The sequence below is a fragment of the Schistocerca gregaria genome, chromosome 2 (assembly GCF_023897955.1).
Source record: "Schistocerca gregaria isolate iqSchGreg1 chromosome 2, iqSchGreg1.2, whole genome shotgun sequence".
Lineage (NCBI taxonomy): Eukaryota > Metazoa > Arthropoda > Insecta > Orthoptera > Acrididae > Schistocerca > Schistocerca gregaria.
In genome coordinates this window covers 443524369-443539005 of record NC_064921.1, presented here as the reverse complement: position 1 = coordinate 443539005, position 14637 = coordinate 443524369, and the positions used below count along the sequence as shown (strand labels likewise).

General features: G+C 41.3%; 1 protein-coding gene across 1 annotated transcript in view; it reads right to left on the bottom strand.

The window, feature by feature from the left end:
• Positions 1–14637, bottom strand: part of LOC126335831 (Down syndrome cell adhesion molecule-like protein Dscam2) — a 594586-nt gene that overhangs the window by 500785 nt on the left and 79164 nt on the right. The window contains exon 2 of the mRNA XM_049999298.1: positions 11943–12001. Coding sequence (XP_049855255.1) covers positions 11943–12001 — 59 coding nt within the window. The remainder of the gene's footprint in view (positions 1–11942; positions 12002–14637) is intronic.

Genomic DNA, 14637 nt, shown 5'->3' with positions numbered 1-14637 from the left:
AGCCTGCAGTTCGTCTCCAGAAACAAGTGCGGGGCGAGGCTACGATCTGCCGACAGACAGCAGTTCTTCGCGGCGCCTGGGGCCGTATTCTCTTCCCTTATATATCACACAGCCGCAGCCGTGCCTTCACCGGAGTGCGGGTAACACCCTCGGGAGAGACAATGTTTCCGCTCACTCCAACGGACGAGGACTTGCTCCGACATGAAAAAATATGTCGGGCATCGAATGTTCTCAGAGCAAACTCGACGGTACTACTTTGCATAAAGTACCGACAACTCACTACCAGAAGGAGGAAATGTACACTACCAGCATAGCGTGAGGAGAACGTATCCCAAGAATTTCTCATTCATGTTCACGGAGCATCACCAGATTAGTCTAGTACTGACCCAGTCGCTTCTATTACTCGCTGACACTCTAACTTCTTTGAAGTTTATTCTTTAATCTACCCTTTTCCACCTTTGGTCTTAGCTCTGAGCGGAGCTAAAGCAAGACTTCCTGTAATTTACACAACGGATTTCTGTCCGAGTTTGCGTACCCTAACGAAGAGTGTGAAATAGATAAATGTGGTACCAAACTGAATATCATAAGATATGTTTCTGTAAAAAGGTTTAATTGGCTTAAAATAATCAGAGTAATTAAGAAAATGTAATTAATGGTTTGAGGAAAAATATTGTTCGATTGGATCTTTTGTTTTCTCTTGATCCATTCAGCACAGTACAGCGCATATTATTCTGAGCGTGTGAGACCGTCAGATGGCCGAAGGGCGACAAATGTTTTCTAGCGGTCTCGTCAATTGAAATTTTGGAGCTTGTACGTGAGGGTCATGAAAAAATGAACACAAACAGTCTTTTTTCAATAATTTAAATGCCGTTACTCATCTTCGTGTCTGACAAGTGATATTGAGACACATATTTATTTGCTTCAGAGTTTCTTCTCTCGAACAGAGAAATTATAACGAAGGACCTATCACCATCTTTTAAAATTTTCATTTCGTCTGTTATGTCGTTTGATAGTTCTTGGTGTAGAACAATCTATTCATGGTCGATGATAGTCTTGTCAGTTATAATTTTGTTCTTATCGCACGCTCTATCATACCCACGTTACTGGGAATGTGACATTTTTTTCATACTTCATCCAATCACAAATGATCATTGATACAAATGCATCGTTCAACAAGGAGGCTATTGTGCTAATTTCGGATGTCTACATTCTTGAACCGTAGATAAATCGTTGTTGATGCTGCTTTTACACTGCCGGATAGCATCTCCAGGATTCTAACTTAACGAGCAGTATCGAGTTTCCGTTTATCTCTCGTTTTCAGAGTTGCGTAATATTCGTTTAATGCTGCTACAGAGTATAGATATTTCTTACAAATGGCACTAGGGACACACTACTCCTTTGATTACCTATTGTCATTGTTTTTATTTTAAATGAAAGGCATTCTACTATTATCTATACCTTTTCTTTTGTTCGTGTAGTTAATGTGGATAAACTTGATGAGATGTGTGAGCTATCCCCGTGTCCCCAATATACCCTACAAAATAAGTGTGTCAGTGATGTCTAGTGATTTCATAACTAAGAATAATAGGTCATGTCAAAACCGTTATTTTCTTTTTATATCTTGTTGGCTCAAGGACTGCATCACATTCTACTGTCGGTAGCTATTAAAATGGTAAAGTGGATGCAGGAGATTGCATTCAGTTTGTTGTTACTCTGAGAGCTGCTCAGTCACTCACACGACACCTACGAAAATGATTCCTTAATGTACCAATGTTATGACTTGTTCTACTAATAGTATGGCTTGTTAGGATCAAATCAGTAGTCGATGTACTATAATATGCACACCGCACAATCTTCATCACTAGCTCACGAACTGTGTAATACACTGTGTAATACACTACTGGCCATTAAATTTGCTGCACCTAGAAGAAATGCAGATCATAAGCGGGTATTCATTGGACAAATATATTATACTAGAACTTACATGTGATTACATTTTCACGCAATTTGGGTGCATTGATCCTGAGAAGTCAGTACCCAGGACAACCACCTCTGGCCGTAATAACGGCCTTGATACGCCTGGGCATTGAGTCAAACAGAGCTTGGATGGCGTGTACAGGTACAGCTGTCCATGCAGCTTCAACATGATACCACAGTTCATCAAGAGTAGTGACTGGCGTATTGTGACAAGCCAGTTGCTCGGCCACCATTCACCAGACGTTTTCAATTGGTGAGAGATCTGGAGAATGTGCTGGCCATGGCAGCAGTCAAACATTTTCTGTATCCAGAAAGGCCCTTACAGGACCTGCAACATGCGGTAGTGCATTATCCTGCTGAAATGTTGGGTTTCGCAGGGATCGAATGAAGGGTAGAGCCACAGGTCGTAACACATCTGAAATGTAACGTCCACTGTTCAAAGTGCCGTCAATGCTAACAAGAGATGACCGAGACGTGTAACCAATGGCACCCCATGCCATCACGCCGGGTGATACGCCATTATGGCGATGTCGAATACGCGCTTCCAATGTGCGTTCACCGCTATGTCGCCAAACACGGATGTGACCATCATTATGCTGTAAACAGAACCTGGATTCATCCGAAAAATGACGTTCTGCCATTCGTTCACCCAGGTTCGTCGTTGAGTACACCATCGCAGGCCCTTCTGTCTGTGATGTAGCGTCAAGGGTAACCGCAGACATGGTCTCCGAGCTGACCAACGTGAGCAGCAATGTCCGCGATACGATAAACCGCAATCGTGATAGGCTACAATCCGACCTTTATGAAAGTCGGAAACGTGATGGTACGCATTTCTCCTCCTTACACGAGGCATCACAGCAATTTTTCACCAGGAAACGCCGGTCAACTGCTGTTTGTGTATGAGAAATCGGTTGGAAACTTTCCTCATGTCAGCACGTTGTAAGTGTCGACACCGCCGCCAACCTTGTGTAAATGCTTTGAAAAGTTTATCATTTGCATATCACTGCATCTTCTTCCTGTCGGTTAAATTTCACTTCTGTAGCAATTTTAATGGCCAGTAGTGTAGATGAAAAATGAAACGAGCTGTTGATGGTGAAATTGGAAGTAATTTATTATGATCATACAATGCATGCTTTCTCGGATGTTATTTATGTTAATGGTGGCATCTGACAGTGGTGTATGGCATGTGGCTGTGCCTAACGTATCGCCGTCTAATGCTGGAGACATCCTTGGAGACTGCAAGGTCGTTGTTTGTTAATCCCCGGACATAAACGTGTTTCAGTGGCCGAAACCGCTAAACTGTTTATGAGTAACCTGATAAGGGTCGATTTGTGACGTAATCTGGAAAGAGGGTATTAGTGTTTTGCGTCCGATGGACAAAAAGGTCATCAGAGAGGGAGAGAAATCTAGAGTGGGAATGAAAGTTCGCCGTGTCCTTTTCAAAGGACGTAGTTCTTCATTTTTTAATTTTTTGCCTTCGGGAACGTATCCACACAGTCATATATTTTGGAATTTGCTGAAAGCGATTTAGGTAAGCACGAAACTTCCAAATCCGGATGCCCGGCCGGAGATCTGAACAAACGTACTCGCAAGTTTAAGTCCGGAGTTTTAACAATGCACCACGACGTACCTTGATTTCCGGACGGGAATATAAAAATTGTTGCAAAGTTAGTCAATAATTCCATGCTAAATGAAAAGCCAAATTTTTACTCTTAATAATTATTAGTTTGTTACCTTTAAATTTATTTACTGTTTATTTTGCACAGAGGACAACGGTTCAAATCCTCTTTCTTCCGGCCAGATTTTCCGTGATTTCCCTAAATCGTTCCAGGCATGTACCGAAATGGTGCCTCTGAACCGGACACTGCCGATTTCATTCCACATTCTATAGTAATCCGATTTCATGCCCTAGACGGGAAGCAAAACTCCTATCTTCCTCCGTTCCTTCTTTCCTTCCTCCTTTATATTATTTACTTTCCAGTTATGCTGCAACTGCACTGTCAAGATGAAAGTTTATGCATCACGCTCTCCACGGGCAATAACACTTTTCAAAAGTATCACCAGCAAACACTCCTCCTGACAACTATAGTCATATTGTTTGATGATTTGCAAGCCGAAGACCATTCAAAGAAACGAATTAATGCCGTTGAGGTTCGCTGGGTACTGTGGGTGCACAAAAACGCACTTCTTATCTCTGCTCTACCTTGGTCGGTGGCGTCATCCGACCGTTGCCAGAGTTTGCGAAGACATCCCGACGTGTGTCCTTGAGCTTGTACCGCAGAAGAGTTTAACTGTTAAGGGCCAGAACGTATTTTCTGATAAAATTTCATTGTCGGTGAATCCAAATTCGATGGTTTTCTAGTGCCAGTGCATACTGACACTGTCGATTTATCCGTGTGGCTCACTTGTTGTCACTGCAGATTAAGGTGCCATGTTCTTTACATCAGGAATAATTTTGTCTTACTTGTAATACATTTTTTCAGTTTACTTTTCTACCCCTTCCCCCAAATCCCCTCCATACCCATCCCTGCCCTCCCTCACTTTCCGTCGCCCCCCCCCCCCATATAATAAACTACTTCGTTTCTCACCATTTACTTTACATCTACACATCTACATCTACATGACTACTCTGCAATTCACATTTAAGTGCTTGGCAGAGGGTTCATCGAACCACTATCATACTATCTCTCTACTATTCCACTCCCGAACAGCGAGCGGGAAAAACGAACACCTAAACCTTTCTGTTCGAGCTCTGATTTCTCTTATTTTATTTTGATGATCATTCCTACCTATGTAGGTTGGGCTCAACAAAATATTTTCGCATTCGGAAGAAAAAGTTGGTGACTGAAATTTCGTAAAAAGGTCTCGCCGCGACGAAAAACGTCTATGCTGTAATGACTTCCATCCCAACTCGTGTATCATATCTGCCACACTCTCTCCCCTATAACGCGATAATACAAAACGAGCTGCCCTTCTTTGCACCCTCTCGATGTCCTCCGTCAGTCCCACCTGGTAAGGATCCCACACCGCGCAGCAATATTCTAACAGAGGACGAACGAGTGTAGTGTAAGCTGTCTCTTTAGTGGACTTGTTGCATCTTCTAAGTGTCCTGCCAATGAAACGCAACCTTTGGCTCGCCTTCCCGACAATATTATCTATGTGGTCCTTCCAACTGAAGTTGTTCGTAATTTTAACACCCAGGTACTTAGTTGAATTGACAGCCTTGAGAATTGTACTATTTATCGAGTAATCGAATTCCAACGGATTTCTTTTGGAACTCATGTGGATCATCTCACACTTTTCGTTATTTAGCGTCAACTGCCACCTGACGCACCATACAGCAATCTTTTCTAAATCGCTTTGCAGCTGATACTGGTCTTCGGATGACCTTACTAGACGGTAAATTACAGCATCATCTGCGAACAGTCTAAGAGAACTGCTCAGATTGTCACCCAGGTCATTTATATAGATCAGGAACAGTAGAGGTCCCAGGACGCTTCCCTGGGGAACACCTGATATCACTTCAGTTTTACTCGATGATTTGCCGTCTATTACTACGAACTGCGACCTTCCTGACAGGAAATCACGAATCCAGTCGCACAACTGAGATGATACCCCATAGCTCCGCAGCTTGATTAGAAGTCGCTTGTGAGGAACGGTGTCAAAAGCTTTCCGGAAATCTAGAAATACGCAATCAACTTGAGATCCCCTGTCGATAGCGGCCATTACTTCGTGCGAATATAGAGCTAGCTGCGTTGCACAAGAGCGATGTTTTCTGAAGCCATGCTGATTGCGTATCAATAGATCGTTTACTTTATGTACATATACACATGAACACTGGGGTAACAAAGGTCATGGCGTGCCTCCTAATATCGTGTCTGATCTCCTTTTTTGTCCATTGTAATGCCAACCCGGTGTATCATGTAGTCAACAAGTAGTTGGAAGTCCCTCGCAGAAATACTGAACCATGCTGCTTCTATAGGCCTCAATAACTGCGAAAGCGTAGTCGGGGCACCATTTTATGCACGAACCGACTCCTCGATTAAGGACTCGTATCAGGCGATCTGGGTGGCCAAATCATTCGCTCGAATTGTCCAGAATGTTCTTCAGACCAATCGCGAACAATTGTGGCGTGGTGGCATGGCGCATAGTCATCCATAACAATTCCATCGTTGTTTGGGAATATGAAGTTCATGAATGGCAGTAAATGATCTCTATGTAGCTGAACATAACAATTTCCAACCAATGGTCGGTTCAACAAAGGATCCAGTCCATTCCTTGTGCAGACAGCTCACAGCATTATGGAGCCACCATCAGCTTTCACAGTACCTTGTTGACATCTACGGGCTATTGCTTCGTGGGGCTGTTCCATACTCAAACCCTACCATCAAGCCTTACCAAGTGCAACATCAGGAACAAGATGATTCCCTAAATCTTCTCCATTGTTTTCAACTGTTAAATCAACGTTTATCGGGAATAACAAGCGCGGTGCTACTAAATACCCTGTCGCTAGAGTCATGAAAGACGGGTGTACACAGAACTTCTCGTGCCACGCGAGAATGTGGGGGACTGCTTTTGACTTCCACTACTCCAAAAGTGACCGTCCCTTATCTGTATTTCCCGTCAACAGATACATGTACACTTCATCGGTAATTTTGTCCTTCTCTGTCCACGATGGAAAAAGGAAAGACACTCTTTGCACGTTGTGAAGGTGTCAATGCTGAGGATTCGTCCTCTGCATGACATTCTATGAGTAGTACAGCATTTCCACGCGGAGGATAAATATGTTACATCGCGTAGCTGCTGACATATTTGCTGCATTTTTCTCAGGAATTTACATCTTTTCACTACTATACGTTCAACCCTTGGGGACGTCATTAGAATATTTACTGAGATGGCCTGCATAACACTGTATTTACGTAGAAAGTCTGCGGCATAAACTTCCCCTCTCTCAGCTATCGACAGCTGCTTCGGAAGACGCGCCTGTGGTACTGGAAATAATGCAACGAAATTCACTGGCGTTATTTCCATTATTTCGCTTAATAGATTCTGAGTGCGAGCTTTCAGCAGCGATATTTCCTGTAAATGCATGCCAATATTGACCAACACTGTCTTTTTAAATATGATGTCTTATCCACTTCTTGGTGATTAAAAGGTTTCAACAAAAATTTAATTTTAATTTGTTTAGCTTAGCGCGCTGTTCGCCTCAATGTCGGCACGTTTTCCCTGTAGCTGGTACACCCGTGGCACAAAGCACTGCTGCGTCGGACCACTGTCAGATTCAGTAGCCTTGGTAGCCTCATCAAATACTTCTATAAACTGAATTAATTTGTCAGCTAACTGTTAATCCCAGTTCCCAAACAAGTGTATTTTCCTGAATACACCTAAAGCTTCAGCAACTTGTTAATGATGCATGAACACGGATTTAAATGTGACAAACAAAGTATTCGAGCGAGTGTCGACGTGCTGCCTTACTGTAAACACGAACCGCGAATCATTCACCTAACCGACCCTTTTTAAATACGTTAGAACATTTCTCCTTGCATAAACAGTAGGACAATATTCGTACAACCATTACGCTCAAAGGTGTGTCGTAGAGCAGCGCTAAGAGTGTAATTGTTGCACGGAACGTACCCTCAGCAGTTGGCCGGCCATGCCCAACAGCGCTTAACTTCGGTGATCTCACGGGAACCGGTGTATCCACTGCGGCAAGGCCGTTTCCAAAGGAACGTAAGCGGAGGATACATTAATGAACTACCATAAATGTTAATGCAATGCACTAGTTTTAATCTTATTTCATTTTTAATCTTTGTATAACGTGTTATATAAGTCTCTAAAACCACAATATGTCAATGGTAGACATACTGCTATCCTAGTGCTCCCTTGTAGCCGACTTCGCTTAAGACTACATTCAGTATCTCAATTAGTCCGCGGCTGTTGCTTAAAGCAGATTACTGGGTACTAAATACCCATAGTTCAGTATACGCAGTGTTTTTCGTAGAAGGGATTTCATATGTGGAAACATTTCTCGACATATTTTTCATCTCTGACGTTGATTCACTTTAATCATTTGTTCACTAATGATACTATGCATATAGTTTCCATCTAGACTTTGAAAATGATGTACAATGGAGACGCGTATGGACATCTAATAATAATTTAAAAAAAAAAAGCAATGGGACTGAGACAATTTGAAATACTGAGCGCAGCATGGTAGTTACCTCTCATATTGCATTTTTTACATGTCATTAATAGTATTCACTTTATCTCACATTACAAAACGTATGCTACATTGTGGTGATAATGCAAACTCACACTGTCGAACAGTGGAAACTACAGTAAATCGAAACCTGCCTCCGGTGGTCCTGGAAGCAGACGACGCCCGTCACTGCCCTTAACTACACATTGTCCAACACTGCTTCTAACCGAGAACATAGGGGAATTTTAATTTTGCCTTTTATTTCCTGTATAGTAATATTGTTAAACTTTCCACATCCCGACTCTTGTGTGCTTTAATTCAGCTGTTAATCCTAGTTTTAGTAGTGAAGCATGCGCTATGGTTTTGCTGTGGCATGCAGCGGGAGTATGTCCTTTGGCAGTATTCAAATACCCACTCACCTTTTTTGCAGGATTAAGCACTGTGTCAACTCCGTGGCTTCTTTGCGCTCTAGTGACGTAATCTTTTTTACAAATAGGAGGGAAATACTCTCTTTATCGTCAATTTCTCTACGGGCCATAGTATTTCTTTGAACTCACCGTTGAGACTTCAGTTCTGTAAGTGAACGTTCTTCACACAAAAACAGTTTTTCGTGTGCTTCCACCGGTACTTTGCGCACATAGTTTTGCCATTAATTTGATTGACGTACGATTGTGGTTGACCACCAGTGTTCTCCCACATTGCGTTACTCATCCTCATTGTCGCATGGGTAGATTAGCGTGCCAAAATTTTCATGGCATTTATCACGAGTGAATGTAAGCAGCTATCGTCTAACTTTATACATCAGACAGCAGTAGGATGATTCATGTAGTTCTTCTTTAGTGAGTTCTTGATGTAAATTGTCGACAAACGCTATTGTAGATGGGTGGAGGAGAAAAGATGGTGCGAGCTATTGGTGCCGGGGTTATCAAGTCACGCTGGTTCCGTGTCAGGCCGCCGAAAGAAACGCCGATGACTATTTTCCTAAATGATTTGACTGCTAGTTAAAAATGTTCAAATGTGTGTGAAATCTTATGGGACTTAATTGCTAAGGTCGTCAGTCTCTAAGCTTACACACTACTTAACCTAAATTATCCTAAGGACAAACACACACACCCATGCCCGAGGGAGGACTCGAATCTCCGCCGGGACCCGCCGCACAGTCCTGGACTGTATCGCCTTAGACCGCTCGGCTTATCCCGCGTGGCTGACTGCTAGCAAGTAGCAGTATTGCTGCTCGTTTCTCAGTTTCATTGGTTCCGGAGCGTTTGGTATGGGTTTAGGTCATATTAAGGCATAGTGCCGTTAACTGACCGTGGAAGTGCGATTTTGTTCTGTGAATAGTCTTGTTGCCGGACCGAGGCTGGAAAATTAGGCTTCAGATTAGTATTGGAAGGTCATCCGGTGGGTTGACAAAAAAGTTTCGTAAGCAAGTTATTGTAAATCCCTTGAGTTTATTTACTATCAGGAATTGAAAGGGGATTCGGAACTATGGTTAGCTGAAGTGGACTGTTTTAGTAGTTTGTTGAGTAGGTAAACTCTCAAATAATCGTAAACCGATCATTGCCTGATAACAATGCGACTGCAGCTCATAAGGTGGTTGTTGTTGTTGTGGTCTTCAGTCCTGAGACAGGTTTGATGCAGCTCTCCATGCTAACCTATCCTGTGCAAGCTTCTTCATCTCCCAGTACTCTGAATGTGCTTAGTGTATTCATCTCTTGGTCTCCCTCTACGATTTTTGCCCTCCAATGCTAAATTTGTGATCCGTTGATGCCTCAGATCATGTCCTACTAACCGGTCCCTTCTTTTCTCAAGTTGTGTCCCAAACTCCTCTTCTCCCCAATTTTATTCAATACCTCCTCATTAGTTATGTGATCTACCGATCTAATCTTCAGCATTCTTCTGTAGCACCACATTTCAGAAGCTTCTATTCTCTTCTTGTCCAAACTATTTATCGTCCATGTTTAACTTCCATCCATGGCTACACTCCATACAAATACTTTCAAAAACGATTTCCTGACTCTTAAATATATACTCGACGTTAACAAATTTCTCTTCTTCAGAAATGCATTAGGTGGTTTGGACCACTCCGGTCCAAAAATTCGTAGTCCAATAAGGAGAAAGTTCCGATTGGTTCTGGCTTAGCATAGTGTTCATGCGCAGAATTATTTCGAGGGAGAATAATTCTTATTTTGTGCTGTATAAAACAGTATAGGACTGCCTTGAGTATGTGTGTGCTGCTAAAGAGTTGTATTTTTTTGTTTTGTTTCAGCAGGCGCTACGTCATCACTGCCGGAATTCGAGAGTTGTTAGAGATATTTGGCACAAACGTATCGAGTTTATTTGATGGAACCCCAATCTTCCATGGTGGTCTTAAGGAACAAATAATCACCACAGCGCTCTGTGTCACTGGTCACTTACGACAGGTGAGTCGAGTATCCATCCACTACTTTAGCAAGTCGTGGAATGTAGCATTAGTTAGCCCCAGCACCCGACGTGGAACAATTGTACAAGCAAAATGACTTGTTGGGTAAAAAGCGGCAGTGGAATTAACTATTTTTGTTGTGGGAAAGGCTTAATTAGGTCTTATTACACTATAGCTCCATGTCAGCGAAGTGTACCTGACATTGTATTTGAAAAATAAAACAAATTGTCGTTGAGGTACTAGAAGAAAACTAAATCTTCACGTAGCTATTCAGTAGTCGGAGAATGCACTTATGTTTTTCCAGAGAAAGCCAATAAAACCGAAAAGATTTCTGAAAGATTTTTTTCCAATGCTAGAGGTCAAAGAGAGAAGAAAGAAAGGAAACGAAGATAAATGTGTATCTCGTATTTTGATATGCTACACTCAGATCAGATGTTAATTCTGTGGAGAATAAACGCAGACGCTAGTTAAGCTTTAATCTTTAACGACGGAGATTATTTATACGAAAGAAAGTTATGATTAGGGAAAAAATAAAGTATATAATTTATTGTATCTATAGCTGAAACTGACGTGGACCTCCATGGAAATGACCAATCTCAGGTGAACAGTATCTCTGACCCGTGATTAAAATTTATCTTTGCAATTTCTACTTGCGGTAAATATAATGATGATATTTCCTAACTGTAACTAACACTTAACTGAGATTTGCTAAAGCTTTCTACCGTGGTAAAAGGAGTAATGCTTACGTTATTGCTGTTTATGCATGGTTGATGCAGGAGCAGAGATATAAGGTGGTTATCGAGGTTGCGAGTAAATTTTAACGTGCGATTTTTACACGTTTATCTCTGATATGAATTTTGCTTTATTCTGAATACTGAATGAATATACGCAAAGAAAAGTAGAGATCGTGAATTTTCAGGTTTAATATTGTAGATATTCTAAACCGGCGACGCGTTGTAAAAGTCAAGTTGCGAATGGCTTTGTCACGCTGGTATAGGTCATTAATACAGTCAAGGAGTAGAGTATTTACGAGTGTCTGCTATTTCGTGACGTGTTTTAACGACTTGCGCCAGACTAAAACGAAGACAAAGTACAGTAGCAGCTGTAGTTTATGTTGCAGTACAACCTTAGCAAATGCTTGCTTGACATGCCTCACACATTTTATCTTTCCAAAGTGCGAGATACATCATTAATAAGTGTCATTGCTAGCTGTAAAGAGTTGAAAGCAGCTTATTCTGTGGTGAAGAATACCCTCGAATGAAGCGAAAACAATATTATAGTTGCTGAGAAAGTAAGTCTGGCGAGGCAGAAGAAGAGTGAGACAGAGTCGCGGCTCTCCCTTACCTGCACAGGCGGCTGCCAGCAGCAGAACGGCCACGGCGGTCCTCATGGCGGCGCCGCTCCTGCAACACAAGAGAAGCGCTCCGTCAGTACCGCCCCCACACAGCGACCTTTACCAGGTTTGTTATCAGCTTACGTTATTGCTGATGTGTCAAGTTGCAGGAGTGTTGGCACCGAACTAGAACGTTCTTAAGACGCTGTCGCAGGAAGGATAACGTGGTGCTCACGACGATGTTAATGGCTATGTAGCTTGATATGTAACTGTGGTTCTGAAGTAGCAGCTGACGTTTTCGGTTACTGATCTGACAATTCCACTTGTTCCTTAATTACTTTTCATTACTGTATATGTTAACAACGCATAAAACAATTATTGGGTATTTCATTTTGCGTATAACGTAAATTTAAATGTTTTTGGGAATTTTATATCTCTGTACATATAAAAAAATGTCCTCACTGAATAACTGATCATCGTCCAGCCCAAAACAGCTAAGGATAAAAAGTTGACACTTGCTTAGATAGTTGATCTTATACTGTAGGCATCGTTTAAGAAGGGATTGTGTGAAATTCCAACCCTTAGTGTGTGAGGTAGGGGATGAAAATTTTACTTAAAATATTTCAAGAAAAATTTCATCCTCAGATTTGGGCGCAGACAGGTTGATATTTCTAGCGCATGTAAGAAACTGTCAGCTAAGATACCTCACTGAATCTATAAAGCGAAGTGCAGTTGCAGAACTAATGATTCACCGCAGATGATCCAAAATCTTTTGCAGTAAAACTGGTGAAGTTGCTGACCGCAGATAAGTCCGTGGGACGACATTTGACTGCATATAACGTTCACAGTTACCAAACATTCCTGTTCGGGAGACCTTTTATTTGAAACAACTATCGATCAGTCACCCTTTATGTGTATCATGAAGGGTAAACCAGAGAAGGTGGAAATGATGTTTGCTAACTTCCATACGAGTATATCCAGAAACATAAACCAACAGATGCGAATGAGTTTCACCTGTTCTCTGCCGTGTGTGCGGGTCGTAAGAAGAATCACACAATATTCGCTTTTGTGTAACTCTTGTATCAGTCGAGAGCAATACGAAGATGGAATATCACTTCCCTATATGTGGGAGTACTTTCTTCCTAAACGATTAAAATTTTGGAACTATAAAAAAGGTGGTGAGACGTTGTGACAAGTACATATATATCTGAAGAGTATGCCATAATGATCAAAAAATCAAGTAAAATCTCAGTGGAAACTGTTGAGATGTTGTCATATTAGCGTTTAAAAATTGTGAGCTGCCTGTTTTAAGCAGTCTTTCCTCCCTAAATCAAGTAATGCAGAAATTCCCAAGGAACATAACATTTCCTTTCCTCCTTCTAAGTTGATGAGTACTGAGTATGATGCTTATTATCCTGGGCAAGTGAAAACAGTGATAGTGTCGGTACAGAGAAATTCTAGCTCATTCACGGCTTTAATAAGGTTCCTGTCCTTCCCACTGAGTTAGCATTTTCTGAAAAACGGTTGCCTATCAAAGTGAAAAATTACAAATATACTAACAGTGAAAAGATACTGTCCACTTGAATATTAGGGAACTTTGTGATCAAGTGCAAGAATGGCCAACAGATGGGGTAACGAACAATGAAAGTGATGATCAAAAAGATTAACTTGTTTTATCGTGATCTATTTGATCCCGGTTAAAAGAAACACAGCTAACGCACACAGCTGCTAGTACTATATTATCTGACTCGTCCGAAACAATGTAAGCCTACCAGTCTCTAAATGAAAAATATGCGAATTTGATTTCATAGTGTACCATATTTACTGAATTTTGCAAGTATTGCTTTCGTTTATTGTAACACACAGTATTTCATTGCAGAAAGGGTCATCAGTTAGGAATTTTTTAATTTACTGTAATGTCTGACTATAAATACACGATTCTACACAGTCCTTGAATTATCAATAACCAATGACATCAAAATAACAATAAATAAACAAATGGTTTATGCTGTAGGAAGCTTTTACCTTCTTCTGTAAAATTTTACTCCTGTGACTCATGACGTTTTTGTGCCGACCTATTGAATTGTTTCTCTCACACATATTCTTTTTACTTATATATATATATATATATATATATATATATATATATATATATATGAAAGTTGTGTTTGTGGCTTACCGGCTAATGACTAGAGTACTGCAGTACTATGTAATCTGACTCGTCCGAAACAATAAAAGCCTACCCGTCTGTAAATTAAAAATATACGAATTGCTTTAAATGAAGCAACTGTCCTCACAAATAAAGCAGCTCATAACCTGTATACAGCTGACCACAACCGATTTACCCATTCATTTTAAGTGATTGTAATTCTCAATCAAGGATTGCAGTACCATAAACAGGGCTCAAGGTCAGAGAGAGAGGGAAAGAGGAGGTGGATAGAGGAGAAGGTTGGCGGGGTTGCAAGAAAATGGACAAAGTATGCGGGAGATGGAGATTAGGACGTACATCCCATCCCATACATGTTTAGCAACTGCGAAGCGTTACGAGGTTCGATAGTTATTCCGAAAAGTCAGTAGTTCTGGTATAACTTTGATAGTTATATAAAAGGCTCAACCTCCGCTTGGTGGAAGATGGGCGCGGAAAACGGTCGTGTTATGTTGAAACCCGTCATTCGAAAAATTTCCTGATGCGATTTAGAAAAACGT